Raw genomic sequence first — 27,899 nt, forward strand, 5'->3', positions numbered from 1 at the left:
GCATTAATTTCTCACAACAAATTTGTCACTAAAGTTGTGTAAAAAACATTGCTACAGAACATTTTTAGTGTTATGGTTACACTTACCTCCAACCTTTCATAAATGAAATAGTGCTAATTTGTAAGGTAGGAAAACTGAGTTGAGCCATGTGTGCCATCATGGCTTGCAAATTAGTTTTTCCCCAGCCTAGGATCCATTATGTAACCACAAACTATAACAATCGCTTTCTCATAGTCCTGAGTAGCAGTAGAAAAGTATGCTCTTTGTTTTTCTAGTCAATATATGCTTTGATACCTTTCTTATGAATTTTCTTGGGGCTTTATTTGTTAGATGCAGAAAGAAAAGAAATTGAAGAATCACCAGAAATTGATCTCAGTGTTGAAAAGGAAATGGCAGGTGCTGATCTTGAGGATAAGGTATTGCAAACAGTTTTTCTTCCAGCATTGAACACAGCAGTCTGGGCACTGTGCATGTACATGCTATTCAAATTTTTATGGGGATTTTCACTCAGATCCAGGTAATTCAGTCTAATAGAGGTCACAGCAATTGCATATAAAATTTTAAAAAGCAGCCATAAACAATCCAAGCACAGAATGATTTTTCTGCAAGGCTTGAGATCAGTGAATTGTAATAGCAGGCAGTGTTTTCAAACCACTTGTATGGGCTGTTCCTGTTCACAGGATGATGAAAGTCTCCTGCAGTGACAGAGTCCTCAGCTGATGCAAGGAACACTTGTGCATTGGAAGAACTTTGTCCTGAGAACAAGCACATAAGATAGGATGAATGTTTTTACACCAGCTTGCTTCAGAATTTGAATCCAAACAGAATAGAGCAATTATAGACTAGAAGAGAAGAGAAAGTGCCCATTTTGCAAAGTCCTATAGCTGATAAGCAAATCTGGGGAGAAAAGTGGAATCAAAAATCAGTTCTGGGCAAGACTAGGAATGACAAATTTTATGTAGCAGCAGTGTTGGAGTAAGCAACATGAATTACTGTGTGAAAATAAAGTGAACCGTAATAGTGTAGTTCTTAGGTGGAGAATAAAAATCACAAAAGGAATAAAGGGGAGAGACAAGAATGTAAGATACAGACTTTGAAATGGAAAGAAAACTTTGCTCAAAAGTTTAGCATTAACATACTGTATTTGCATCAGGTCTGAAAGAGGGCTTGTGTGCCTAAAACCTTGTGTTTGTTTGTTTGTTTTCTATATTGAGAATACTCTTGCTAATACACTAATCTCTCTACAACCTCACCTTATGCTTAGCACTAGATCATCTTACTTATCAGACTGCTGATAGAAGGGAGCAAGAGGAAGAATGTGAGTAGAAAAAATTGTTTGAAAACAAAGTGAGGGAGCAGGTGAAGAGGAATCGAACCTAGAGAGGGTGGAGGGGCTCACATATAGCCCGCTAAAAATTGCAGTAGCTCTACAGGAAAACTTTGCCATTGGGGTTATAGAGAAGGTAGAGCTGGGCTTTTTTCTTTTTCAGAGATGTGCAGCAAAAGGGTTAGTGTCTAAGATTACAAGTTGCTGCAAGGGAAATTCTGAGTGTATATAAGGAAAAAAAAAAAATCAGTGCAAGGAGGATCGAGGAGCAATGTTTGTCCAAAGAGGTTTTGGGGGTCTCTACCATTGGAGGTTTCCTGGATTTGACTGGAGAAGGCCTTCAGCAAGCTCCTCTAACTTTGAAGTTATGCCTATTCATAAAACTGGAGGGACTTGCATCCAACTCTTCCACTCTAAGTCATCATCCTATTATTTATGGCCTATTGTTCGGGAAGGCATGTATCACATATTCTGATACCATGTCAGAATCAGAGTTACCAGGAGGTGGCAGAATGAGCAAAGAAAACAGGCAAGGCAAAGGCTTTCCAGGGAGGTGGGTGTGCCGTCCCAGGGTCGTGGGATGACGGCTCTGGACTCAGCCCAACTAGCTTGGGAAAACAGGAGCTGGACAGGGGGGCAAGAGCTCCTCCCAGCTTGGAGGTTAGATGCTGACTAGATACTGGAAGGAAAAGCATTGTCCCTGCAACATGAGGGCTCCCCGGTGAGCAGCTGTGAGAAGTGATCCCCATCTTGTCTCCCCTGCTCCTGCCTTTTAAGTGTATCTTCCCAGGCGTTGTTCAAAGCAAAGCGTAGCCTTCCCTGGAATCTCACCATCTTCATCTCTCTGAACCAAGGTGATCAGGAAGAGAGGCAGAGAGGTGGCCTTCAGCACAGTTAAACACCTGAAATTACTGCTTCACTCCTAGCTGGACTTGCAGGGCCAGCTGTGCCAGCTCAGCTAAGCCTTCCTCAGCCTCATGTCCTAGCACTCAAGTGGTGCTGCAGTGAGGTGACCATGGGCACTGGGACTGGCCACTTGCAACTCCTTGGTCAAGCCAATACCAGACAAACCTTTCCCCTGTGCACATCCATTTTCAGTTAAAAAGCGCTTAAAAAACTGAGGGAAACCCTGCTCTTGTTCAGTGTGCAGGCTCTCCCTTCTTCACTCTTCCTCACCCTTCCAGCCTTATCTCCTTTCTCTCCCTCCTGACCCTGTGCTGCCTCCTTACCCACTGCACACCATACAGCTTAGGAAAAGCAGAGCTATCTTGAGTCTATTCTTGTGCTGCACAAAGACATCCATGCTAAATCGTCAGCTTTCACAGGAGAGCTGAGCTTTTTTATGGCTTGGGGATACAGTGAGAAGGAGGAGGTGAAGATGTGGAGGGGGAGTGGAAGGAATTACTGAAGAGATATAATGAGAGAAAGAGTAGTGGAGGAAATGATGCAGCTGGTACTTCCTTTGCCCCAAGGGTGTCTGTGCTGGGTTGTGTTTAGGGGGCTGGTCTTTCTCATTTTCATTTTCAGTTATTGCATCTAAATGTAGCAGATGCTTTGCTCTCTGTGGTGGAAAATGAGACTCAGTAGAGAACTTATGAGAATCAGAGAGAAAACAAATATTCCCCAAACTCTCCTGAGCTTCTTTAGAAAAAAAAAAAAAAAAAAAAAAGGAAAAATCATACAGGAAGTCTTTTCAGCGTAGTCTCAGAAGGGATTGTATTTGAAATAGTCCTCAGCATTTCATCTTATCTTTCTCAGAGGAGCTGTTCTTCATGCTGAAGGGATTATGGGTAGCTTCACCCCATAAATTTAGAGAGCTTCTTAAGAAAAGGAGCAGAATGGAAAGTGTGAAGCAGCTGTGCCTTGCTGCAGAGGACAATAGTGACCATGCTGGTGCCTTTTGTAGCATGTACTGGGCATAGCATCTCACAGGGTACCTAAGGCATTTTTTGATCCAATAACATGCCTTCTTGCTAGTTTCTTAGTACATTATTATCTCTAATTTTGAAGATTCTTATGCTGTTTCATCCTACTGTAATTAATCTTAACCCATTGGGCTGTATATACAGAAATCTGTATATACAACAGATATATAAAAACTCTCAAGTAAACAAAGAATGAATTGAAATGTCTTTTCTGTGTAGCATTACTCATAAGGGATTAAAATTATGGATGAAATAGCTTTATTTGTACAGTTGTGTTCAGAATCTCTAGTAATTTCCATGGGAACTCCATTATTGATGTATTATTAGTCTTCACAGATTGTTGCTTCTGTCTTTTTTAATATATCCACATAAAGGGTTGACTCAGTACACATTTCCTAGCCACATGTCCCCACTAGTTTAAAAAAAAATTACCTTGACGTTACAACTTTAAAATTAAAAAAAACCAACTTTTTAAACCTACATGTGTTTCTTTTAGGGAGCAAATATGAATTTTTCAGAATCTACAGGGACAGAGGTGAGTTAATTTAAACTTCAGACAGAATGTAGTAATTATTTAGTTAACAGTGGTCAAACCTTTGAAAATCCTTCTCTTTTATTTTCTAGATTGTACAAGCAATCCAGAACTTAACCCGTCTCTTATACAGCATGCAGGTGACTACTCCACTACTAATTTCAGAGAGTAATTAGTTTGTCCTAATAATTTACTTTTAAAGAATTGTTTTCATGTTGTCCTACTTTTAGACATTATGTTAATTGATCCTGATCTCTTCTGACTGTTGCATAAGTTGTCACAGGATACAGTTTTATTCTACATCAGTGGTAGGTTTCTTTTAAGAACTAAATAATACTAACCTGCTTGGAGATCAGTCCCTCCTCCCAAAGGAGGATGTCTCTACAGTCCAAAAACCTAGCAGGAAAGCAAAATGATGGCTCCACTTGAACTGATGTCATTCCACATACAGATTTCTGAAATTATAGTTCGAAGAATTGAAAAAAAATTGTATTTTGATTAGACTGTTCTCCTGGCTAGTAATCAGCAGTAATTTGGCCAGGTAGCTCAGGTAGCAAACTCAGCCCATTTTAGGTGCTTAAATCTCACTTACTTTGGGCCATACTTACTTTACTTACTTACTACATTTACTGTAGAGCCTTAGTATGAAGTATTTGCCTCTTTTATGCTAAGCTTGAATGTCTTAACTTACTTCTTTTTATTTAGCTGCACATTTGTAATTCTATTTTTAAATGTTTCATCTAAGTATACCTAATTTTTAGACCCTATTGGCCTTAGCATATTTCATAATAATCCTGGAAACTTTGGGCTTAGAAGTTAAGTATATTGAAACAATACAAAAGCAAAATAAAAATCCTGTAATTTGCACAAAAATTTTTGAGTAATTGAAAAACAAATAGGGACAATAAAGTAAGGTTAGGATCATGCCTTAACTGCTCAGACCAGGAATGAACAGTCAGGTGCTGAGAAACAAGCAGAGGATCTTGTCCCGTTTACAAGTCACTGGAACTGACCCAATACTGGAGGAAGAGTCAAGGAAAGTGCAGATGGTACATTGCATGAAGTTAAAAGCTTTCTGGGGTGAAGAGCATGTGGCAGTGGGGCTACGTGAGTTCTCTGGGAATGTCTCCTGAAATAGATTCCCATGTCAGCTTTTAAACATAGTGCAATAAGTGCCTCAGCAGATCTAGGGTTTTCTTGCTTTTCTTTCTTCTTAATCACAGCTATTTGTTTTTGCGGAGGATGTCACAACCTTTAATGCAAACAGTGTCACAACATCCTTGTGACGGATGGAATATAGAACTCCCAACTATAAAGTAGGAACATCAAACCTGAAACCATTACTATACTGCAGGTTTATACTTGCACTGACACCTCGGTCAGCTGTGCGTAGTGTTGGTGACATGGCTGTGTTGGTAGGTGCAGGTAGGACTGGTGTTAGCTGGACTGCAGTGTTGCAGGTTAGCAAGGAGAGCCTTAAAGCCAGAGTGAACTCACTTGGAAACAATACAGTTTTATGTGTAGAAGTCACAGCTGTGTTAGGAATACTTGGGTGAATATAGCATTCCCAATGCCTTATTGCCCTCTTCAACCATGAAATATCGTTTTTCCTGTGTGGCTTTACATCCTCTGACAGAACAGGACCCCAGCTGTAATTGAAGTGCATATGCACAGCTGTAACATAAACATGTATTATAATACTAAGTGTAAACCAGAAACTTTGTTAAAAGTGCTCAAAAGAGTTGAGTTTTATTTTAGAAATACCTCTATGTAAAGGCATTATCACATAATTTTATCTATTTGCTTGAGGAATAACCTCCCAAAAAAGTTCCAGCATTTTAATATAATGATTCTATGTAAAAACACAGAAATGGATTAATGCTGATATTTAAACATTTGTGTCTGATTTTGTTGTGGTGTCTAGGCAGCACTGGCTATCCAGGACAGCCACAAAGAGCTCCATAGGTTACTACTGCAAGAGAATGAGAAGACCAGTCGGAGCCATGGTTCTCGGCTGAACCTCGTTTTGGAACAAGAGAAATATCAGAATCTGGAAAAACAAAGGGTGGAACTGGCCAACATACACAAAACGAAGCAGCAGTTTCAGCAAGAGCAGCAGCGGTGGCTGCGAGAATGTGACCAGCGGCAGCGGGAGCAGGAGGCGAGGGCGGGCCGGCTGGAGCAGCGGGAGCGGGAGTGCCAGGCCGAGGAGGAGCTGCTGGAGCAGAGCCGGCAGCGACTGGAGCTGCAGCTGCAGGAGTACCAGCAGAGTCTGGAGAGGCTCCGGGAGGGCCAGGAAATGGTGGAGAGGGAAAGAGACAATATGAAAATGCAGAAGAAACTCGTGTGGCACTGGAAGCATGGTCAGCAAAACAACCAGTTTTCACACACAGGGGACTATGAGGTTTGTGCTTCCCCATCGTAACTATACCCCTGACTGCATGCCTAGAAACCTGCCTTGACGAATAGGCCAGAATCTCTGGGTTTTGTTGGTTCTTAAAGTAATGAGTGAGCATGTGGGAAGCTGAGATTCAGGCATATCCTAGCGTTTTCTTTGAATGTCATGAAGTTTAAGCGAGAAAAGTGTGAAGTCCTGCCCTTGAGAAGGAGCAACCCTATGCATGTGTAGATGCTGGTGATCACCTGCTGGAAATCAGCTTGACTCTCTACAGCTACCTGAAAGAAGGTTGTAGCAAGATGGGAGTCAGCCTCTTTTCCCAGGCAGTTAGTGAGATGACAAGGGGAAATGGCCTTTAGCTGTGACAGGGAAGGTTGGATTTGGACATTGGGAAGAATTTCTTTGCTGGCATTGAAACAGGCTGCCTAGGGAGGTGGTGGAGTCACTGTCCCTGGAAGTGTTCAAAAAGTGATTGGACATGGTTGTTAGTGGTATGATTTTGTTGATGTGATGGTGGTGTGTTGGGTCGAAGGTTGGACTTAATGATCTTGGAGATCTTTTCCAGCCTTTATGATTCTATAATTCTGTGAAAAGGATTGGGAGTCCTGGTGTAGAATATAAGCAAACAACATACCCTTCGAAAAAGGTGGCACATAGTCTCCAGGGTTGCACTGAGTAAAGTATTGCTAGTAGGTCGAGTGAGGGTATCCTTCCTCTCTGCTGTGGACACACCTGGAGTCTGGCTCCCTCAGTACAAGAAAAGCATAGAGCTGTGGGGTGGAGAGGAGGTAGAGACAGGAAGATGGGTGTCTGGTGAAGTGCCTGTTTGAGAGGCAGGGATATCTAGGGATATCTCTCCAGTAAGGAAGGCTGAGACTGTTCAACCTGGAGAAGAAATGGTTCTTATTAATGGGGATTCCTTATTAATGGGGGTTCCTTTTAATGTAAAAAACCACCTAAATGGAGATTATAAAGGAGATGGAGCAAGGTTCTTTTCAGTGTCACCCAGTGACAGAACCAGAGGCAATGGGCACAAACAAAAACACCCAAGATTTGTTTTGAACATCAGAAAACTATTTTTTCTTGTGGGAGTGATGGAGCCCTGGCACAAGTTGCCCAGGGAAGTTGTGGAGTCTCTGTCATTGGAGATATTCAAAAGCCACCTGGATGTGGTCCTTGGCAATTGTCTCTATGTGGCCCTGCTTCGGCAGGGGGGTTAGATCAGATGTCTTCTAGAGGTCCTTTCCAACCTCAACCATTCTGTGATTTTAAGCTAGATACCTAGAAAACCCAAAGTTAGGCAGGTGTTTTTTAAATTGAGAAGACAGAAATTATAAATATGAGAATCTGTGTTTTATTCTGCTTTACTACTGTCTTTGTAAGACCCATTGTGTCTCTGCATCTTGTAGAAATATTTAATTATTGTAATGCTTAAGCATATAAAGCACTTAATGAAGTTTTTGGTTGCTGGTTTTTTTCCTGGACCACTAGCTCTAGGGAGGAAAAGGTGCACCTCCAGGAGTAACAAACATCAGGCTCTTGTGAACTCCACATATCAGGCCCTGCTGTCCTGTTCCTTGAAACAACCAGCCCCCTAGGGGAAGAGGCTGGTGTGTGGCACCATCTCTGACAGTATAAATCCTTGGAGATGCTTATTATTTGGGGGTGCAATTTAAAATAGCCCCAAAATTGCTTAAGTGTTTAATAATAAAAATGATTAAGTTTTTGTTGAAGTTGAAGGGTGCAGTCTGCCTCTGAACTCAGCTGTCTGGGTGCTCACCTGCCAGGTCAGTCCTTATCTCTAATACCTGCTTCGTGGTTGTGGTCTTGATTTCCATAACTGTCCTCTAAAGCACCTGAAAATCAAAACATTTTGCCTGGCTTTTCCACATATGGAAAGCTCACTGACCCAAACAGCTTCTTTTTCCCCTCAGGTTCTTGTTTTCACAAGAAAATCTGTAGAGCCTTTCTTCAAGCCATCACCTCCGTAGTTTTTCAGCTGGCAACTCAACCATAACCATTTGGCATCTAAGATTGTGCCCGCCTGAGGGGTTAAAGGATTGGCCTCTGACCTCCCCCTTTTCATCTGGCTTTTGTGAATACAGTGTGTACATGACTTACCCATATTTGCTTGCTAGCCCAAACAACAAAGACACTTTTTACTAGCATATCATGTGCTACAGTTTCGACTTGTTTGGCAGTGCTTAAGAAGTGGATGATAAATCCAAAACTGAAATTTCCCATCAGCTTTAAGGAATGTGACTTCTAAAATCTTTCGAGGAGGGGAAGTTGAAAGATAATAGTCTGATACAGGGATATTCAGATGTACAGAGAGGCAAAATAATTCAATGCTGAGTGTCAGAGAGTAGTAGTTTTTGTAATCTAATATTTCATTTGTAAGTCTGCTTGTATTTTTTTCAAGTAGACTACATGGCTTTGAATCCATTCAGACCTTAAGATTGTCTTTCTCCTGTGTTTCCACTACCATACTCAGTGCAGCAGTGGAACAGGTTGAGTGATAGTCAGTCAGCTGGTATTCCCCTCTCAATGTTTTTGTATTACACACAGCCAAGATAATTTTGTGTGACCAAGCAATGCAATAACTCACTCTTAATTCTCCTGCGTTTTTGTGAGATTGGCCTTAATAAACACCTGCAGACAAAGAGTCTGCAGGAGTTGCATTTTCCGCCCTTGGGAGCCTTGGCTTGCTTGCTAAATCTCTTTGCCATCCCCAGTTTGACTGCTGCAGCCCTGTTCTCTGTGATTGCCTGTCTATGTGAGGTACAGTGTTATTTTTGGATTGCAGAGTACACAGATTTACATATGAGAAGTGGTACCTTGTTGAGCCATGAGGCAAACTACTTCCAGACTACTACCCTCTGGAAGTAGTCCACAGAGCTCAATGCATCCCCAGATAGTGGTCCTTTTTTATCTGTGACTTCACAGTTATTACTTCTTTCAAGGTGAGCTAAAACCAGATCTGCTAGGTTATTGCTGTTTATTCCTGAATACACATAAAATTGAATATGTTTTGAGGTTAACCTCTGGCAGATTAGATGACTATTTGCAATGAATCCCCATTCTGTCTGGCAGTTAATTTTCTGCATCCTGCTATAAGTATTCTTCAGGATGATGCTTATAGTCATACACTTCAGTTTAGTGGGAAGCAGGGAGTTGGACTCCATGATTCTTATGAGTCCTTTCCAACTTGACATACTCTGTGATTCTCTGGTTCTGTTGCTTGACAAAGGTGAAAGTAAAATTCTGTGTTTTGTTTTTTGCTGGTTTTTTTCCCCTTCTGCAGATAATGGGACATAATCAATTGGACAGCTTACATGGTGAAAATGCATTCTACTTCAATGAAGCAGTAGTGTGTATGTCTCTAAGAAGAATCAACAGATCAAATTCTTCTCTCATTTATGAGGACGGTGTGTATGGGATGAATATCTCAAATTCTGATGTAGCAGGGACTAGTGAAAATCAGGTGGACCTCAAAATGGACACTTCTTGTCAGCCAGCATTAACTAGTCCACTGTGGAAATCCACTAGTTCTTACCAGCAGAGGTCTTTTTCCTGCAAAAGCAACAAGGATTCTTTTAATAATGGTAATTAATACTTTATTTAATTAAGAAGTAGTACAGGCAGTTTGCCCCCTCTCTGGCTGAATAGTCCTAGGAACAAAGACAGCTTGGTAGTAGCGGAAGCAAGAGATTTTGATAAAACAGTTGCATGCTTCTTTGCAAGATTTTTCATGATAGGTGAGAAAAACAGCAGAACAGAAATACAGAAAATTACTGAAAAACCCCACAAAACTCCTTTTTGTGTCTGCATAATAGTACTCAGAATGTGTTTTTCTCTCAGTCTTTTCCCAATGCTTCTGCACCTGTTTTTTGTGAGCAGAAATCACTCTTCTTCAAGTGCATTTTATTGATTCTTTGAGAACATATGTGCATTACTTGATGATTTCTGGTTAAAATAGCTTTTGATTTCCTGTCTTAGAATGATAATCAGTGTTCAAACACCCTTTTCTTGCTTCATTAAGGGATGAAAATATCTTGAAAGATCTGTGGACAGACAGTGGTCTTTTGCTGCATTACCTTTCTTTATTCCTGCATTTTACCAGTACTCCCAAAGATATGTAGGCTGCATGGCAAAGATACGTAGGCTGCGTATGGTGGCTACCAAAATGGGTGGAAGAGGCTGCCTATCTGAGCACTGCGTGCACTGAAAATTCCTTGAAGGTCTTAAAAACTTATGAGAAAATCTAAACTGTCTGGGGTTTATTTCTTATTTTGCACAATATTATTTTTGATCTAACTTCTTTCATTAGTGTGAGTTGTAGACCAGGATGTAAAAACACAACAGCTAAAAGTCTTGGGGGCCAGCGGTGCACTTTTGGGGTAAGGGATTAAATGATGTGGTGGGATTTTCTCCACAGTTGTGAAATTCAGGAGACACGACATGGCAATGCTACAGCAGTGCCTGAGCTCCCATTTTTGTGCAGTTGGCAGTGCAGAATAGCTTCTGTTCTCACACCAGCTTGCAGGTCAGATCACAGCAAAGACCAGCGGGCAGCAGAATTAGGAATTGAAAACACAGGCATAATGGTTAATTGTCTTACATCGCTGATTAAGGAACTTGCTCCTTGTAATGAATTAAACAGGCATCCAGTACAACCTTACTAGTCTTTGGTATGTGGATTGCCAAAACAGCATGTTATAACCAAAGGTAGGGCAGGCTAGTCACATCACTACAATCAGCAAACCAAGCTGATTAGTAAAAGAGATTAATATTTCTAAAAATGCCTAAATAAGTAGCCTGGTGAAACTCGTTCTAGTTTGGCTGTGGTCGTCATTTTAGTTAGTGTGAATTTGAAAAGGAACACATATGTGGGTTTAAAGCTCTCAAAAGTGGCTTAGCTTGCACTGGCAAACATACAGATATAAACTAACCAGGATACTTTCTGGTGAGCCCACATGAGAGCATCTTTTTTAATTAAACTGGCTTGTACCAGTTAAATTGCACTGATTCTAAGATAAGCTGGTGGAGCGTCTGTGTCTCAAGACACAATGGACCAGCTTTGTGTTCAGCTGTTGTCAATGCATACTGTGTAGACATCGATATCTTGCCCTGGTAGCGGGCACCAAGGCAGTCCCAGCACTCTTGGGGACAAGCTCTGGCTCCAGAGCCCGTCCAAGAGGCCAGTGTAAGTGTCTGACCAAGGTGTGTTGGCAAAATGTGCAGGTACTGCCTGGGTGGTGACACAAGACACCTTATGCAAAGGAGTGAAGCAAATCCTTGCAGCATTCTGATGGTTCAGATGATGCTGTGAAGCCTACCACTGCACTGCTGGAGCAGGCAGGGCTGGAAGCCTCCCCCCAGAGAGATGTGACATCACATTCTATGGTTGCATTTGTTATTGAGAAGATGACAGGAATTTTATGCTTTGATCATGCAGTGCATGAGTCTGCATGATTCAGACTTGCTTCTGTCTTGCATCTGGACCACTGTACAGGGAGGGACTGGGGAATGAGAAGAGTGCTGAATTTCCCCAAGGGACCATGCACATGGAGATTATGCAATTGTTCCTAAGCAACGTCAATCAAATTGAACAATATAAACATTTCATACTAGGAAACTGATTTTCTTTTTCTTGAGTAATTTTGGTCATGTTTTCTTCCCCAGAGAATTTAGCAGAGTTTCAGAACATCTCCAACTTTTGCCTCTGCTTTCTGACACCTCAGCAGGATATAGTCAGTTCCAACCACTTTGAAGGAAAGCCATCTTAAATTCAGTGAGGGAAAGAATTTAAAAGTTAGCTAAAATCTTCAATATTTCACATGGATGAATATTTCATGGCATTTTTGTGCATTTCCATGCATTTTCCACCTAGCTTTGTGTATAAAGTCTTATAATCATCTTTAAAAAAACATTCTTAAATAATTTGTCAACCTAGAACTAAGAAACAAATACTTAGTATGGTTTACTGCATATAGCCATGCACCACATACATACATAGCCAGAGCTAATATATAGTTAAAGTTTTGTGTGTACACAAAAGAAATTTCTTGGGTTTGATTAACTTTCACAGAATTATTAGGCATTTTGTAAGAAGTCTGCTCTGTCAAAAAAACCCGCTTAAATTATTTAAAGAGAAGCACCATCTAAACTTGTTTCCAAGGAGTTAATCAGACTGCATTCTACCATATGTTAAGTAGTATTCAATTAAGCTTCATAAATATACAGAAATGGAAACAGCTACATTACTGTAGTGCATAATTTTCCATTCATATTTCCTAAGGTAAGACATAGGTGTCTTCCCATAGCTAACATCATGATTATGTATCATTGTTCTATGTGTATGGGAGGGAACTTCAGTAAAGACCTTCAGGCAAGTTCCCACTGAACTGAAACTGGCATAAGTAACCTCACTAGAAAAGGTGTGTCAGTCAACAGGAGGAAAATATGATTGAAAGAAAAATGTGTTAATGCTTTACAGTAATGGTTATGAAATTATCTGCATGAAAGAAGCAAGTACTTTGGCTAATTAGGAAGGAGGGGAAGTATAGGTTTTGTGTCAGACTAGACTGAGAATTGAATAAATTAGTCTTGCATTTAATTGACATGTCAAGTTAACTAGCCAAGGTGATGCCTGAGGATTTACCTATGAATTCACCTCTTTGATTTCAGGAATCAGGGCAAGTTTAATTCTTTTAAGCTTTGACGTGAATAGATTGTTTGCTGCTGCTACCTTAACTTCATTTATTCAGACATTGTAGTTACAGAAATAGAATTGAAAAGTGATATATCTGGAAAACTGCTGAAACTTGGATGTGGGAAGGTTTTACCTAAGACATTTAGTATGAAGAATCTATACATGTGACACAGTGAAAAACATAGTTTAAATCTTTATGGGGAACATAGGAGAACCTGTGATCTTCATAAGCAGCCAAATGCAAACCCAAGGAGCAAAAAGAGGACTCTATTTGACTAATGTAATTTAAATCTTTTTTAAAGGACAGAAATTTGTACATATATGAGTATAAACAAATGAGATTGTTTGATTTTGGAAAAAATATTTATTTATAGTGGTTTTCATCAAAGTAAGTGATTTCTAGAGATGTAGAATATTTAATTTGCAACAGAAAAAGCAAAGATTCCAGAAACAATGCGTAGTATCCTGTAACTACTAATTTCATATAGTTTATTTGAAATTTCCTTCCTGTTCCCTAAGGCAGATTGTGCTAATGGCTGTTACTCTGTTTAACCTGTTCTTAAAACTGTGTATCAGATTCATTTGCTTTAGTTACCCATTGTTACTTTAGATGGCATTTAGAATGTGCATTTTTGTCTGTGCTGGTTTCATCTGGGGTAGAGTTAATTTTTTTCTCAGTGGCTGCTATAGGGCAGTGTTTTGGATTTGTGCTGAACACAGAGTTGATAATACAGAGATGTTTTTGTTACTGCTGAGCAGGGCTTGCTCAGAGCCAAGGCCTTTTCTGCTTCTGGTACAGCCACACTGGGGAGGGACTGGGGGTGCTTGGCAGGCTGGGAGGAGACAGAGCCAGGACAGGTGACCCAAACTGACCAAAGGGATATTCCAGACCATGTGGCACCAAGCTCAGTGTATAAAGTGGGGACAAGAAGCAGGAAAGGGAGGGACACTTGTGGTAATGTCATTTGTCTTCCCAAGTAACCATTTTGCACGATGGGCCCTGGCTCTCCTGTAGATGGCTGAACACCTGCCAGTGCATGGGAAGCACTGAATTAATTCCTTGGTTTGCTTTGCTTGTGTGCACAGCCTTTGCTTTCTCTTTTTATCAGCCCATGAGTTGTCCTGCTTTCACCCTTCCCCAGACATTTTGGTAAGAGAGGGGGCTGTGTGGGGCTTGGTTTCTGGCTGGGGTTAAGCCACCACTACAGCTACCTGAGCTAACCTAAGTTGTGGCCTAATGACATTGTATAAAACTGTCTGCTCTATGTTTGCATCAGGGAGGTTGAGAACAATAGGCCCGGCTCTTTTATCATATTTGTGTTAAGGTGAATTTGTTGCAGTCAGGAATATATACAATGTAAAACTGATACAAGTGTGATAAAAAATAGGTGAAATATGCTTTGCACCACGGTGTTAAAAAGCCATCTGAAGTGGTACAGGCTCTTTGTCTATGCTTCCAACTCAACGCTGGATTTTGGCAAGGAGCAAATCTCAGTAGCTCAGGGCCTTATTCAGATAGCATAGCTGCTGCTGCCAGTGCTGGAAGTGGCTGATGGGATACCATGATGAGAACTTAGTTAAATAAGATTACTTTCATCACTTGGAACCTGGTAAATAAGGATTAGCAACACCCCCAAAAAAGTCACCACAGTTCTGCATATGTAATCATTGTAAGCTAATTTTTATATTGCTGTTGCTGAAAGAACTCCTTCTGATTTTTCTAAGCTGGATTGTAACTGTGTCCCATACAGCACACACTTTAAAACAGCATCCTTTTGAGTCAGTGACAGGCCAGCCCCCTACCACTTGCAGAATTGCATGTGAAGATATGTTTCAACCTATTTTTTTCTGGTATGTCTAATGATATTTTTAGTAGTGCCATTTTTTTCACTGTCCCACAGTGACTGAATTCTCTGTGATTTTCTTTCACTTGGAAAGATGGAAAGAGGGAAATTTTTGAAAAGCAAAGGACCCATGGAGCTCACAGTTTGTCAGGGAGCCTCCTGAACAGGTGTCATATTTTGTGCTACTTTAAATTTTTTGTCTTTTTTAATTGAGTAGATGCCACATTGAGAACAATTCTAAATTGATTTTTCTGTGTTTAATGTTTCCCTACTAATTTAAGTGCAGATGGCTACAGAGGTGAGCACAGGGCCCATTCAGTGCTCAGTGCAAGTTATAATGAGAATAAAATTAAATGGAAATACATAAGAATATGAAGTTGAGAAACATCAGCACCAGCATCTTCCAAGTTCAAAATCTCATTGGTTTATTAGAACAACTGAGCTGTTACTTTTGACTCTGTAATAGGCAACAGCAAATTCTCCATATCATAAAACACTGATTTTCATGCTCTGCCGGAAGATTTCCATGGCTCTGAGATACTTGGATGAAATGAATTGGAGAGGAAGGTTTTTTTTCCCTCTTTGGAATGACGCTGCTGTTTGTTTAAAGCAAATGGCAAAAGGGATTAAATCACATAGCAGTGTGATACCAAAGTCAAAAAGATGTCATTATATGTCACCTGCAATTAGTATATTTCAAGAAACACTTGCTTTTCACCTCTGTAGAAGTCAGATTTTGTTGTTCTGTTACTAATTTTCTCATCTCAAAACACTTTTCTAATTTCTGAAAATAACCACAGTAGATGCAGCACTATAACATAATCATTTAATTAAGGCAGCTAATGTTATTCTGGTTTTATTTTGTACAGTAATGTAAGTAATGCCTATCCTGTGTAATGTCTGTCTGATTTTATTCTTTCTATTATCTTCTCCTTTAGAGATCATTCATTTGTGGAGGGAAGTTTAAAATAGTGCCCATCTTTAAGGTTATGAATGGAGTAAAAAAGATTGCCTGACCCTGTCTTTTGAAGTACCACTGGTGTTGATGTAAATCTGCACACCATATTCAGGCTTTCATTAACTGCAGACTTACTAAAAAGCAACAGAATGATGGCTGAGTCTTTCTAATTTTTCTCACACTTATGATTCCACCAACTTCATTGTAGTGGTTTATGGAGTCAGTGGAATTAGTGGTGTCAATAAAATTGGAATTTTGTGGATGATCCCCCTTATATGCAGATTTATTCTTCACCTGTATTGTGTTTTTTCTACGGGTAGAAGTTTCAGGGAAGTAGAGGGATGAAAGGAGAAAGCAGAAAACCATGGGCAGAGGGATTTTAGTCAGACAACTGGTTCATAGTGAACTGGATCCTAAGCTCCAGCTCTGGGATGTGCAGAGATGTGACTTGGATAGCAAGTCTGCAGGGGAAGAGGTAATCTCTCAGGAAAAGGGCCACAAAACGGCAGTCTTGTTGGTTGTTTGATGTTAAGAAGATTCCTTAGGAGTTCTTTGTTTTCCTTGGGAAGTGCTCTCTGTGGGTGGAGACCTGGCTGCAGTGCCCTGCTTTAGTACATTAAAATATTTTGTATGTATTTTGTAATGAAGTTAGTGCCTGAAATAGATGCACTAGTGTAAATAAATAATTCATTCTAATAGCTGAGCGAAGCTGTTTATGGGTGATCAAATTTTGCAAGGTATTGAGTATGCAAACACACCCTGTAAAACCATTTAGCTGAATCACCAAGTGTATCTGTCTGGCTTAGTTTGAAAAGTACAATCTCATTTTAATTATTTAGTATAATACTTTACATATTCCAAGAAATGGCCCGTAGCATGTTGTACAAAAATAATGAAGTGTTAGTAATATGAAACCTTCTCATCATCATCTGCTGTTAAATATTTATTAAGACACTGGAGAAGATTGTCTGTCTTGTGTGGGTGTTCATCACAGGAGCACCCAACTGCCTTCCAATAAATTTCACTTGCTGTCACCAAACTGGTAGAGGAGATTTCATGGAATATATTGTTCCCCCTTGCCAGATGCTGTAGAAAACTTCTTTTGGGTGTGAATTTTTAGTGGGGCAGTAGAGAGGAGGAGCCTTGGTGCTTGTATGGAATTTAGTTATAGTTTAATCAAATAGGAAGACTTCCAACAGTCACCTGCTGAGATTCCTTGAGTGTTCCTCAGAAGTTTGATCTAAAACTGGGACATAAATGATAAAAAATAGATATGATTTTTCTATATTTGTTTAGGGTCTGTTGTAGAAAAGTCAAAAATCATGTAGTTTAAAAGTCATTGAATATATTCCATGATAAAGAGTATATGAGAGACAGGGAAAGCAGGGTATTTGGCAAGGATGATTTTTTCTTTCTCTTTGTTATTTGAATTTGAAAATATAAGGATAATTGTTGCTGACATAAAAACTGCAGGGAAGCTGTCTTCTGTGCAGAGCAACTTGCCATTGGGGATGGGATGAAGGTCTAAGGAAGGCTTCTGCATTAAACACAGGCAATTTAGAGCTGAAGTGAAAATGAATACAGGCAGGTGTTTTAAAACTTGTAGTAAAGGTGAGGTAGAAGGAGGAAGTGATGAATTCAGGCTTAAGGGTAAGACCAGTATTGCTCATACACAGGAGGAGTGGGAGCAGAAGAGAGGAAAGTAGATCCAAGTGCTCTCCACACACTTGTGGGATGGACACACATGCTTATTTGATAATTGTGGGGTTTTATGGCTTTGATGTACAATTTTTCCTTTACCTCTTGTGCGAACTGTTTTCACAGCAGTTATATGTTCACAGAACTTTTAGCAAACAGTTAAAAAGGGCATTCATTTCAAAATATTCAATCACACTGTAAATTCCTATGCTTACAATGCAAAATATGGGGAATGTACAACTTCTCCATTTTTTTCTTGATTTTTTCGAGGACTCTGAGAAGAAAACATGAGTGCATATACTTTCTGCCAAAAATGAATAAAAATGGCTGTGCTAATACTCAATATGCAATAAAAAAGTAGTGAATATTTCCCTCAGTTTTGACCTTGGGAGAGAACAAGTATCTTTGCGACTATAGATAAGAGGCTTCTCTCAGATGCTCACTCATGTAGTCGTGCTTGTATTTTTTCCTGTATTAATCAACAGCAGCAGCTTCTATTAAAGGGTAAGATTAGCATGTAATTGATTTGAAACAGGTGCTTTGCCTGATTTTTTTCTTCTGCAGCAATTCTATATATTGACTTAGTGCTCTTCTGCTGGTCTCTTTGAGTTTTGATCTTGTCAGCTTTTATGAGTAAGAAGTGGTGGATCTGGTCTGTTGTTGGGAAATTACCCTATAAAACCAAAGTGCTTAGGAGGAGACTTGAGTGTTTTATAAATTACCTCACCCTTTTGGCTTTTGTAACAGAGCTGTGCCCTTCTGCTACTCAAGAAAATGTTTGCCAAAGTCCAGAGCACTCTTCTTTATGTTGTACCTGAAAGACTGGCCAAACGCTGGGGACTAAATTGATTTTTTGCCAAGGTCTTTGATTTCACGTTTATTTCAAAGTGAAAAAAAAACCCCAACAAAACAACCCGCAACCAAAGAGTGTCCATAAAATATGAGCCAGAGTTAATCAACAGTCTAACATCTGTCTGTGGTAACAGTTCAGAAGAGGAGTTTTGATGTGCAAATGTCCCCTTTTGTTTCAAAGGGAATGACTTCATGTTCCAGAGACTGCTTTTTCAGGGTTAATGCTGGCCGTTTCTCTTTTTTCGGAAGGGAAGGAGGTAAAACCTCACTGCAGTGTTTTATCTTCAGAGTGCAAATTGGGACAGTGGGTGAGGGAAGTGTGGGGATGTGCTGGCAGGCAGCAGAAAGGGGAACTGGTTCATTGTCCCTTGAGTCCTTGGTACTGCTGTTTGTGTCTAACTTTATGGGGTTTCTGTTTCTCCATTAAACATTCAAGCAGGAGCATTCCCTACTGATGGCCATTTGTTTTGACTTCAGCGTGCTGGCCAAATGACTTCAGCAGATGATGGGCTGGGAGGAAATGGTTGCAGACCACTTAGTTTATACCCGCGTTGGACACCTGAAAAAGGAGGCTGTGGGGGTTTTCAGTGCTTCCCCACCACTGTTGCCAGTGGTCAGGCGAGTAGCCCTGCCCCTGGAGAGGTGCTCTGTGTGGGTGTGCTGCTGCCCTGGGTGCGGCAGGGGCCCTGCGGCGGCAGCTGGTCACGTTCCTTATGATCCTGTGTAGGAAGAGTGTTCTTGGGGTTTTATGGTTCTTTCCTCTTGAACATTTGAGTGCAGCTGTGTTTAATGAGCTGGAAAAGAAGTAGGTCAATAAAACATGTGTTCGTTGTTAGCAGAATACCTGTTGGACCACGTGTTTGTCTGTAATTGACCATCTAAAGCTTCAAAGCTTAGCACAAGGACAATTTAATAGGGAATTAATACTTAAATAAATTAATAATAACAGAAGCAGACAGCCGTCAGGCAGTCTGCCCTCCCAAGGTGAGACTGTGGGTATTTAATGCACAGACAAATTATGATTTCAAGTCAGACCTATTTTTAAGTCTCTCTTACTGATATGCATTAGAAAAACAGCATGCCAAAAATAGCTCAGAACCCATGTGCTTCAAAAACCAATACATCTGATAACATAGCCATGTAACTTGGTTAAAATTTTAATCAACCTAATCAATTTTAATCAGCATGCTATGAATTTGATGTTGAAGTGACACTATCAGTATTTGAGCTTGAGTTAGTTTTAAAATATTTTCTTTGGTAAACACGAATGTTAGAAATAGTATGTTTACTGGGCCTTAATAAAAGGAAAATGACTGCATCATCACATTACTCCAAAACCTGGAGTATGAGTTGGAACTTTATGATAAATGCAATTTCGCTGGAATAAATATGTATTTTGTGTTTCTGGTGCCAATAATTAAGTCCAAATTGTCTAGACAAAACTACTCTGATGACCTGAAAACGGACCTGCATTGTTTTACCTAAGCCAGCAATTACACAAAGAGGAGAAACATACAGAATAATGGCAATCCCAGTAATTTTACCCTAATCAAAAATACAGCATTCAGATACAGAGAAGAGTTATGTTTCAGACCTTATTCATCATAGACTTTGAATTCCTTCTGTTTTCTGTCTTGTAAAAAAAAATGCACCAAAATATGCTAAGACTAATTAATGTAGGATATCTTCTGAAATAATTTCTCATCGGATTTTTTGTGTAAAGATGTCTTACTCTTGAACGTGTTTGTTTGCTTAAGAAATACAGTGGCTGCTTTTTCACAGGATTGGGCTGGTCAAAAGTAAATAACAGCATTACAATTCCCAGACCGATTTTCTTGACTTATTCAGTCAGCTGGAAATGGATTAGGCTCCTCTTTCCTTGGAAGCTTTAGGGTCAAAATATTTTTTCCCAGTGTTTTTTTTTGAGACCGGGTACCAAGTTCAGTTCCTGCTGTGAAATCAGCTTTATTGAGTTGTGAAGAGCCTGGTTTGTTGATGGTATGTGAGCTGTGTTCAACTGCCAGTGAAACTGTTGGGAATTATGCTCGAATCATCAAGGCTCACACACAACTTTTCTATAGCAAGTGTTCTGTTCTGGATCGGTAGCAGCAGTGTCTTGGTTGTTCCAGGTGTTGCCCTGGTGTTCCAGGTGTTGCCATGGCGTTCCAGGTGCCCAGTACCACTGCACGGTGTTCCCTTTCTTCCACCAACTTTAAACAACTGAACTTGCAGTATGGAAAATCCATTGCAATCTGGGAAAGTCTTAGTAGGCATTAAAAAAGGCAATCAAAACTGGTCATGGTGCCTTTCATGGTGAGGAAAGGGAGAGGGGCTGAGGTGCTTGGAGTTCCCGGGGGAATTGACTGTCTGTTGCTAATGAATCTGCATGGAAACCACTGGGAGCATCATTAGAGACAAAGAGCTGCTGTGGGATTTGCCAGTGGGTTTTTCAGTGGATCCCACGGGGAGTTAGGCTGCCATTTGTTGTTGAACTGTGGTGGCAAATAAGGGCCTGTTACCCTTGAATTCCTTTGAATATCCCAGACCCGGTAGACTTAGCACTGGTTGTTAGGTGTCTGCTTGTGCTTTGCATTATGCATGAGTGCCAGTGTGGGGATTAAATAGAGCAGCTCTGCCATTTCAAATAGCTGTGGCCTGAAGCTGATGTGTCAGCTGTCAGTCCAAATGAACTTGGTACCAGTTGTTATAAGTACATGTAAAACCAAAACCCATCTCTATTTATTAATTCAGAAGGTTAGTGGTTTTGTGACTTTTCAATGTATTTGTTGCTAAAAGTGGCATAAATCGCTCTTCATTTAATGCAGTTTTATTATGCAGTTTTTATTCTGTAAAGAGGGCCAATGTGACAGATCTTGGAGAGTCACAGCAAGGTAATTGTCTGCAAAATCCATGTGGTGCGTTCCTTCTACCCTCCCCCTCTTTTTTTTCCCCCCCTTTTTTCTTCCCTTTTTTTTTTCTCCTTCCTTTTTAGAAATGACTAAGAAGTAAAAAAGTATCCAGCCTGGCCTGACCTCAGAGCTAACCCAGCTTTGAGGAGGAGTTTGAATCTGAGGCCTTCTGAGATCCCTTCCAATTTGAATTATCCTGTGGTGCTGTGAAATCAGGGTCAGAGCTGAAGGAGGAACACTAAGGGCTTTCTGTTCAAAACACAGAGACTTGAGAGGTTTTTTGTTTGGAGTGTTTCTTAGTGCCTTGGTTCTTCTGTCCTTCCCACAATCTTCACTGTGTGCAGTCTAGCCTTAACATCAAGAGCTCTGATCCTGGGGGAGAGAGAGGAGGGGTGCAGGGGGTGAAGGAGAAAATCTGTGGCATTTATTTGATGTGGAAGTGCTTACATCCTATGACAACAGACAGGAGGTGAGAATCAGTGTGACTAATGAGTTGTTTACTTGGCTTTTGTGTCCCCTGCCCCCCTAGGTACATGGGCTGTGTTTGTTTTTATATGTATTGATTTCAGATTCCTGCAAATACTATTCCTTTGTCCTTCACCTTGTCAGCAGTTTGTGAGATACTACTAATCCTGCCTCTTAATGCTGTGGAAAAGGTAGGGTAGTTAGGATGCAGAATGCTACTTGTTTTTTCTTTCTTTTCCTGTACAACAGTAACATGTTTTTAGCCAGGAGCTGTCGTTTCTCAGAGTTTGGACCCAGACCTTGTTTGAAAATCTGAGGTCCCCTTATAAACTCCCTTGAGAACTGATCCCACATCTGACAGGCCTGCCATGTGCCATTGTTTTTATATTGAGGTGGTCTAAAAAAAGTATGGAAAGAGTAGAGTGCCTTTCTGCAGTTTCCTAATGTTTGTCCTCATGGTACCTGACCTAAACTCAAGGAAAATGGGGAAAAAAATTGAATTTTAGTGTTGAATTTGACAGTGTCTGTGTGAATGAGACAAGATTAGTGTCTCATTTGTGATTAGATGCAGAATTTGTTAGAAACAGCCTCTAACTACTTTTGCAAAAATTGGTGGGGAAGACTGCCGGGAATGCCTGGGGTTTCTTTATTCAATGAAATGGTCTTAGCTGAGATTAAAAGGAGTAAAAGCTGTACTTTAGGAGTATTTAATACTGAGGTGTGGCACAGGCTACAAGTCCCAAAAAGGCTGAAGTGCTGTCACAACTTACCTAATATTTGGTCACCAGTCTCAAGCACACCCTTTTTTGCCTTGGGTGTTTGACCAGCTCAACTTTTGAAAGAGTACATTTCTCTGGTCTGCTGTTCACCTTTACCTAGGGTATCCATGATGCAGCTGTGGATCTGGCTTGTTCTTAAGGAAAGAATTACCTGGAATATTGTAGGAGAAATATGTTTTTTGTAAGTGAAAAATAGGTGAAGGGGGTTTCAGTTTGCACATAAATTCTGGGGTCCAGGGTACAGAAGGATGCTGACAGCTCTTGGCTGGTGCAAAAGTGGGAGGGAGCAGAAGGCTGTGCCAAGAGTGTACTGTGGAAGGATCTGAGCTACAGCTCAGTTTTGTTAAAGCTTTGGGAATAGTCAGGGAGTATTTTCTTCATTTATCTAACTGTGAAAGAAAAACAGTGCAGATGAGCAAGTGGATGGCTGTGGCCAGGTACAGTCCTTTGGTTTGTCCTCTCTGGGAGGGTGTGAGAGCACGGCAGCAGGCAGAGCCCAGCCCGGGCAGCAAGGGTGTGGGCAGGGGCTGTATCCAGCTTTTGTCGGGTGTTGGTGATGTGGGTGCTGGTCTGGTGGGCGCGCTGTTGAGCCAAACACAGCCTGCCAGAGAAAGCGTCTGCTGGTAGCTTGGAGGAGAGCAGAAAAAAGGGTAAGTAAATGCTGAATTTAAACAAAGGGGATAACACAGAACTCATTTTATGGCTCATTTTGACAGGTGAATTACAATCACATTGACGGAAGCTCATAAAAGGCCAGTGGTGTGTGTATTTGCCTGACTCTTGATCCATAGTGAATTCTGATGTTTGCCTCAGTGCAGCAGAGAATGGGCCTGGAGAGGGACTGGGGAGTTCCCATGGGTGCCCCAGCTGCCAGGGGATCGTTGGAGAGCTTCTTGGGTGTCATTTTCTGATAGCAGCCCCTTTGCCTTGCTGTCTGCACAAATAATCAGTTTGTTTTCCTTTTTTATTTTTATTAAGCATCCTCAGCTCTCAGAGTTCTTTAGTAGACATCAAGTGATGTTTTCAAGTCTTGTTTCAGAAGTTTCCTCCTTGTTTTGGGAGAGCATTTCAAGAGGAAGATTTCTCCCACCCTTCTCCTGCTTGGTGACAAGGGCAACTCAGTTTTCCCATGCTATACCAGAGAGCTCAGGGGAGGCTTCTTGGCTGCTGTTACTGTTCTGCATTACAACAACCAAGGCTGGCTGGCAGCTCAGTCCACTTTTCTCAGTCTCCATTCACCTGAAACTGTTGTTACCATTTCTAGCACTTCTTCCACACTTCACATGCGCTACCCTTGGGGCACATCACGCTGCTGCCTGTGATACCAGCTGGTCTGCTGGCTCAGCTGCTTCCAGCATGGTGCTGGGCAGAGAGACAGCAGCCACCCTCCCCGATGGCAGCCTGAGTGTGTTGGCCTTGGGGACACATTGTGCTTTTGTTAGGCAGAGTCTGTGTTGAGTGCCACCTGAAGTGCATCCAAAACCAGCCCCTTCCCTCCTCAGTTGGATTAGGCACAACCTTTCCAGGCTGAAGCCACTCGGTGCCCCAGCAGCAGCTGTGCTCCTACCTCTTGGGTGCTCTCCTGCTGTTCCGGTTTCCCAGATGCAACATATTTAGGAAAAAAAATAAAAAAGAAGCTGAACTAGTGATAAATCATTAATTTTGATAGTGACAGGATCTGATTTGTTTTTGACGCTTAGAGTTTTCACTGCTCAGCTCTGCTGCTTGTAGTTATAACAGTTAATGAGAAAGGGTTTGGAAACAGCTACTGTTTTAATTGCTGAAGCAATTACTATTTAGTTTTGATGGTGGAAAATAATTGCATGTAAGGTGTTTCTTTTCTGCGTATTTTCAAATTTGTAATTAGGCTTCTCAAATTATGTACTTCATAAACTTTGGAAACAGATCTTTCAAATAAGTGTTTACTCCCTGGTATTCTTATGTACATAACTTGGGTAATGTGAATAAACTCGCAGGACTTAAAAGAAATATTAATGTGGGTAAAATTACCCAAAAATGTAAGTCTTTAGAAGTAGAGGAACTTCTGCTAGTAGGGCTCTTTTTAATAAATAAACAACCCAAATGCATCCAGTTTTCATAAAGACAGACATATTTTTGCTTTCTTCTGTGGGCTGCAAATTGCAATCATTTTCTAATATAATCATCAAAAAGAAATAAATGCAGACATCATCTTCAAAAAATCAGGCCTGTTTGACTAAATTAGGGAGTCAAGATTTTCTGTGTTATGTATTGCAAATAACTCACAATCAAGCAAGACGTACTCTGGATTTTCATTAAGACTGAAACTTAATTCAGAATAAAATAGTAAAAGAAAGACAATTGAAGACTAATTTTTGTAACATTCTATGTCATCCCACTGTGACTAAGCTGATTTATAAATACCTTGCTCCTGCCATTGACTGTGCAGTCTTGGCAGCAAGAAAAAGATGCATGTGATTTATGCTGGGAGCTGCAGCCCCAAAGCCTGTTTGCTCCCTCCAGCTGTGAGAATATCAAAGAGAAGATGCTGAAGGCAGAGGCTGCGATATGATGTGTTCCCACATGCCCATTGCATAATCATCCCACACTGCTCCACACAGCCCATGCCAGGGAGCAGCCAGAGAGCCTGGGCTTTTCAGGATGCCAGCAAGCTTGTTTTGCCTTGAACTCCTGCCTCAGCGAACAAGACTGATGAAAGTCACATATATTTGGGGAATGCCAAATGTGGGCATGTGTCACTATGAATTGTCACCAGCTAAGTGACATGGTGTGTAAAAACGCAAATAGATCCTTCACAGTAGATTTCCATTGCACATACACGTGAGAAGCAGGGACCAGAGCAAGCATGAAATGTCTCTCCAGCTCTGCATGAGTGATCAAGGCTCAAAGAGCCCCAGTTCTTGGTCTGCATGCTTCTGGCATTACCAAGGAGTTCAAATCTCCCTTTCTTTCTACAGAGTCCTTTTTTGAGAGGGAAGAATGAAAATTTAACCCTCCTGATGTAATAGAAAAGTTGGTCAGGCTAAGATTACAGTGAAAAGTATTGCAGCATATCCATTACAGATATTTTTCATTGCTATGCATGAGGATACACATTCTTTGTTACACAGCTTGTTTATATGGTAAAGTTGCTTTGAAGAAATACAGATGTAGAAAAGTCAGGTACTGAGATGCAGGTCCTGAGGGCCCAAAGTGCTACAAAATGCTGACTGGGGATAAAACCCAACTGTAATCATGTTGTTTTGGTTTATAAAGCTATATATGGATCATCATAGAAGTGTTCATTGTGGAATGCTGGAAAACAAGTACCTGATTCTCTGCATTTGTGGGAGAAAATTGGAAAGATAACAAGATTGTTGTGAAATAATGTTCTAGTGTTTGGATGCAAGTATTTCTCTCCACGTCACACCAAAAAGATCAAGACAGAGTAGAGTAGGTAGTTTATGTCAATAAACACAGGTAAACTTGGTAGAAAAAGTTGAATGCAAATGCCAGCCATGTAGACTTTTAACTTTGCTCACTTAATTCTTTTGCATCCATAAAAGGAAGGCTTATGAATAAAATTCTGTGTATTGATGAAAACTGTATTAATGTTACAACTGTATTATTACTAGCAAAGATACTGATTATATGCTGTGTGCTTCCCTCCAGCTCAATTCTGACCTCGTTTATGTCTTTATGTCGATTATTGTGTATCTGTTTAGTAAAGTATGGCTACACATTTATAATAATTATTATTACTTGAATATATTTCACTAACTTTGGGTAAGGTACCTCTCACCAGGCTGTAGTATAGTTTGTGCTAGAGTACTGTTTTTCTTTCCAGACAGATGCAGCAAACTAGAAAATGGTGCTAATGAAAAAGTCGGAATTTTCCCTTTTTGATGGCAGGGGCATGGCAGAAAATGCATTGTCCTTCTCTTGTGTGTTACAGATCTGAACACATCAGAGACCCAAGGTTCCCAGACAAGTGTTCCAAACCAGGGATCCATCCAGTCACCACAGGCAGATGAACTGCTGCTGAACCACCAGCCTGAGAGCCTGCAGGATGCAGAGAATGGAGCCAGAGTAGAGGAAAAGATTGTTTACCTCTGACAACTTGGTTTTCTAATCTCAGTAGCACTTTGGAAAGACAACTGTGTTTGCTCTTCTAAATTTCTGTAGTTGTTCTCTGTATGACCATCTGGCTTTAAGGGTAGTATTTAATAGTAAATGCAAAATTTTCCCCATGATAAATACAGCAAGTAAGTTATTTTGAAGCCATTGTTGTATAATCTTTAATTTATGACATGATTTCAAATGCTTTGCAAGAAGAAATGTGTAGCAGGAGAGACATAACATTTTGAAATTGTAAAGGTGGCACCAAGGACTGTGAAAGCTAGTGTTGATTTTCTTGAGTCCTCTTCTTACAAGGATGAGCTAAGAGAGATGGGTCTGCTACTTGAGATTTCAGAGTGTCTATCAATAACAGCTGTGATATAACATGAGAAGACAGCAATGTAACAATGATGGCTCAAGTCTTTGCTGAAATGTGCTATATACCCTTAGCTGGTGGGTCATTTTCCTTATCTTCTAGCTCAGGAACTGCTCAGAAGGGGATGTTTTTTATGGTCTGAGCATAATTGCATAATTGTAGGTGTTTTCTCATGTCCCAAAGCTTATTAGCATTTTGATACTACTGCCAATTTCTGTGCAGAGATGCACTAAATCAGTTATTGTGTTATAACTGTTCCTCATTTCAGTAAGTGTCCTTACACATTAAAATTTACCAGATGAAACCATCTCACTGGTCAAAAGAAAATAAAGGGGATAAATAGTAGGCTTCAGTTAACTGAACTCTTCTGAAACTCCACTGCTTTCCTGTGTAGAAATAGATAACTTTCTGCTTTCAGATTCCTGGGATTCTCTGTCTTAGGTGGTAAGAAACCTGTTTTGTGCCTTTTTGTGCCTTTTTGTCTTTCTGAAAAATTCATACACTTCTGTCAAACTTAATAAATGTTCTGTGCATTTCCATGAAACTGTAATTTTGATTCATTTTGAGATTCTCCAGAGAAATAAAAAAAGTGGAGGAAAAAAAAAGTGTCCAGGCCTTGTTTGCACTGAGGTCTGCTGCAGATTGTGTTGCTGGTCCAGCAAACCAAAGCTGTGTATTTCAGCTGACAAAACCAAGGATGTGCCTATTGCCACTTAGCATGGCTGATGGCATTGGCAGGGGTGCAGCAGAAATGGAGCTGCACAGCTCCTGCATGCTCCTGCACAGCTGCCTCACATCTGCCCACATCTGCCCAGCTCAAGGAGCAGAGGAATGCAGGATTGCTCCCACCCCTTTGACTGGGTCAGCCCCAGGTGCCAGTGGTTTCCATTTTACCTTAAGCCTTGTGTTGTGAAACATCTTTTGCAGGCACAGAGTCTTTCTTACATGTGTGCATTTGTCAGCAAGGGTGTCCTGACTGAGAAGGATTCGTTTCCAGGGACTTGGGTGCTTCAGGGAATACCT

General features: G+C 40.6%; 1 protein-coding gene across 1 annotated transcript in view; it reads left to right on the forward strand.

Moving 5' to 3' along the window:
- ARHGEF28 (Rho guanine nucleotide exchange factor 28) overlaps positions 1-27,420 on the forward strand; it is a 119,207-nt gene extending 91,787 nt beyond the window's left edge. Inside the window, exons 25-30 of the mRNA XM_077171665.1 lie at positions 331-416; positions 3,749-3,787; positions 3,877-3,924; positions 5,709-6,188; positions 9,487-9,787; positions 26,337-27,420. Coding sequence (XP_077027780.1) covers positions 331-416; positions 3,749-3,787; positions 3,877-3,924; positions 5,709-6,188; positions 9,487-9,787; positions 26,337-26,497 — 1,115 coding nt within the window. The 3' untranslated portion in view covers positions 26,498-27,420. The remainder of the gene's footprint in view (positions 1-330; positions 417-3,748; positions 3,788-3,876; positions 3,925-5,708; positions 6,189-9,486; positions 9,788-26,336) is intronic.
- Positions 27,421-27,899: the final 479 nt, after the last annotated feature.

The sequence above is a fragment of the Agelaius phoeniceus genome, chromosome Z (assembly GCF_051311805.1).
Source record: "Agelaius phoeniceus isolate bAgePho1 chromosome Z, bAgePho1.hap1, whole genome shotgun sequence".
NCBI lineage: Eukaryota > Metazoa > Chordata > Aves > Passeriformes > Icteridae > Agelaius > Agelaius phoeniceus.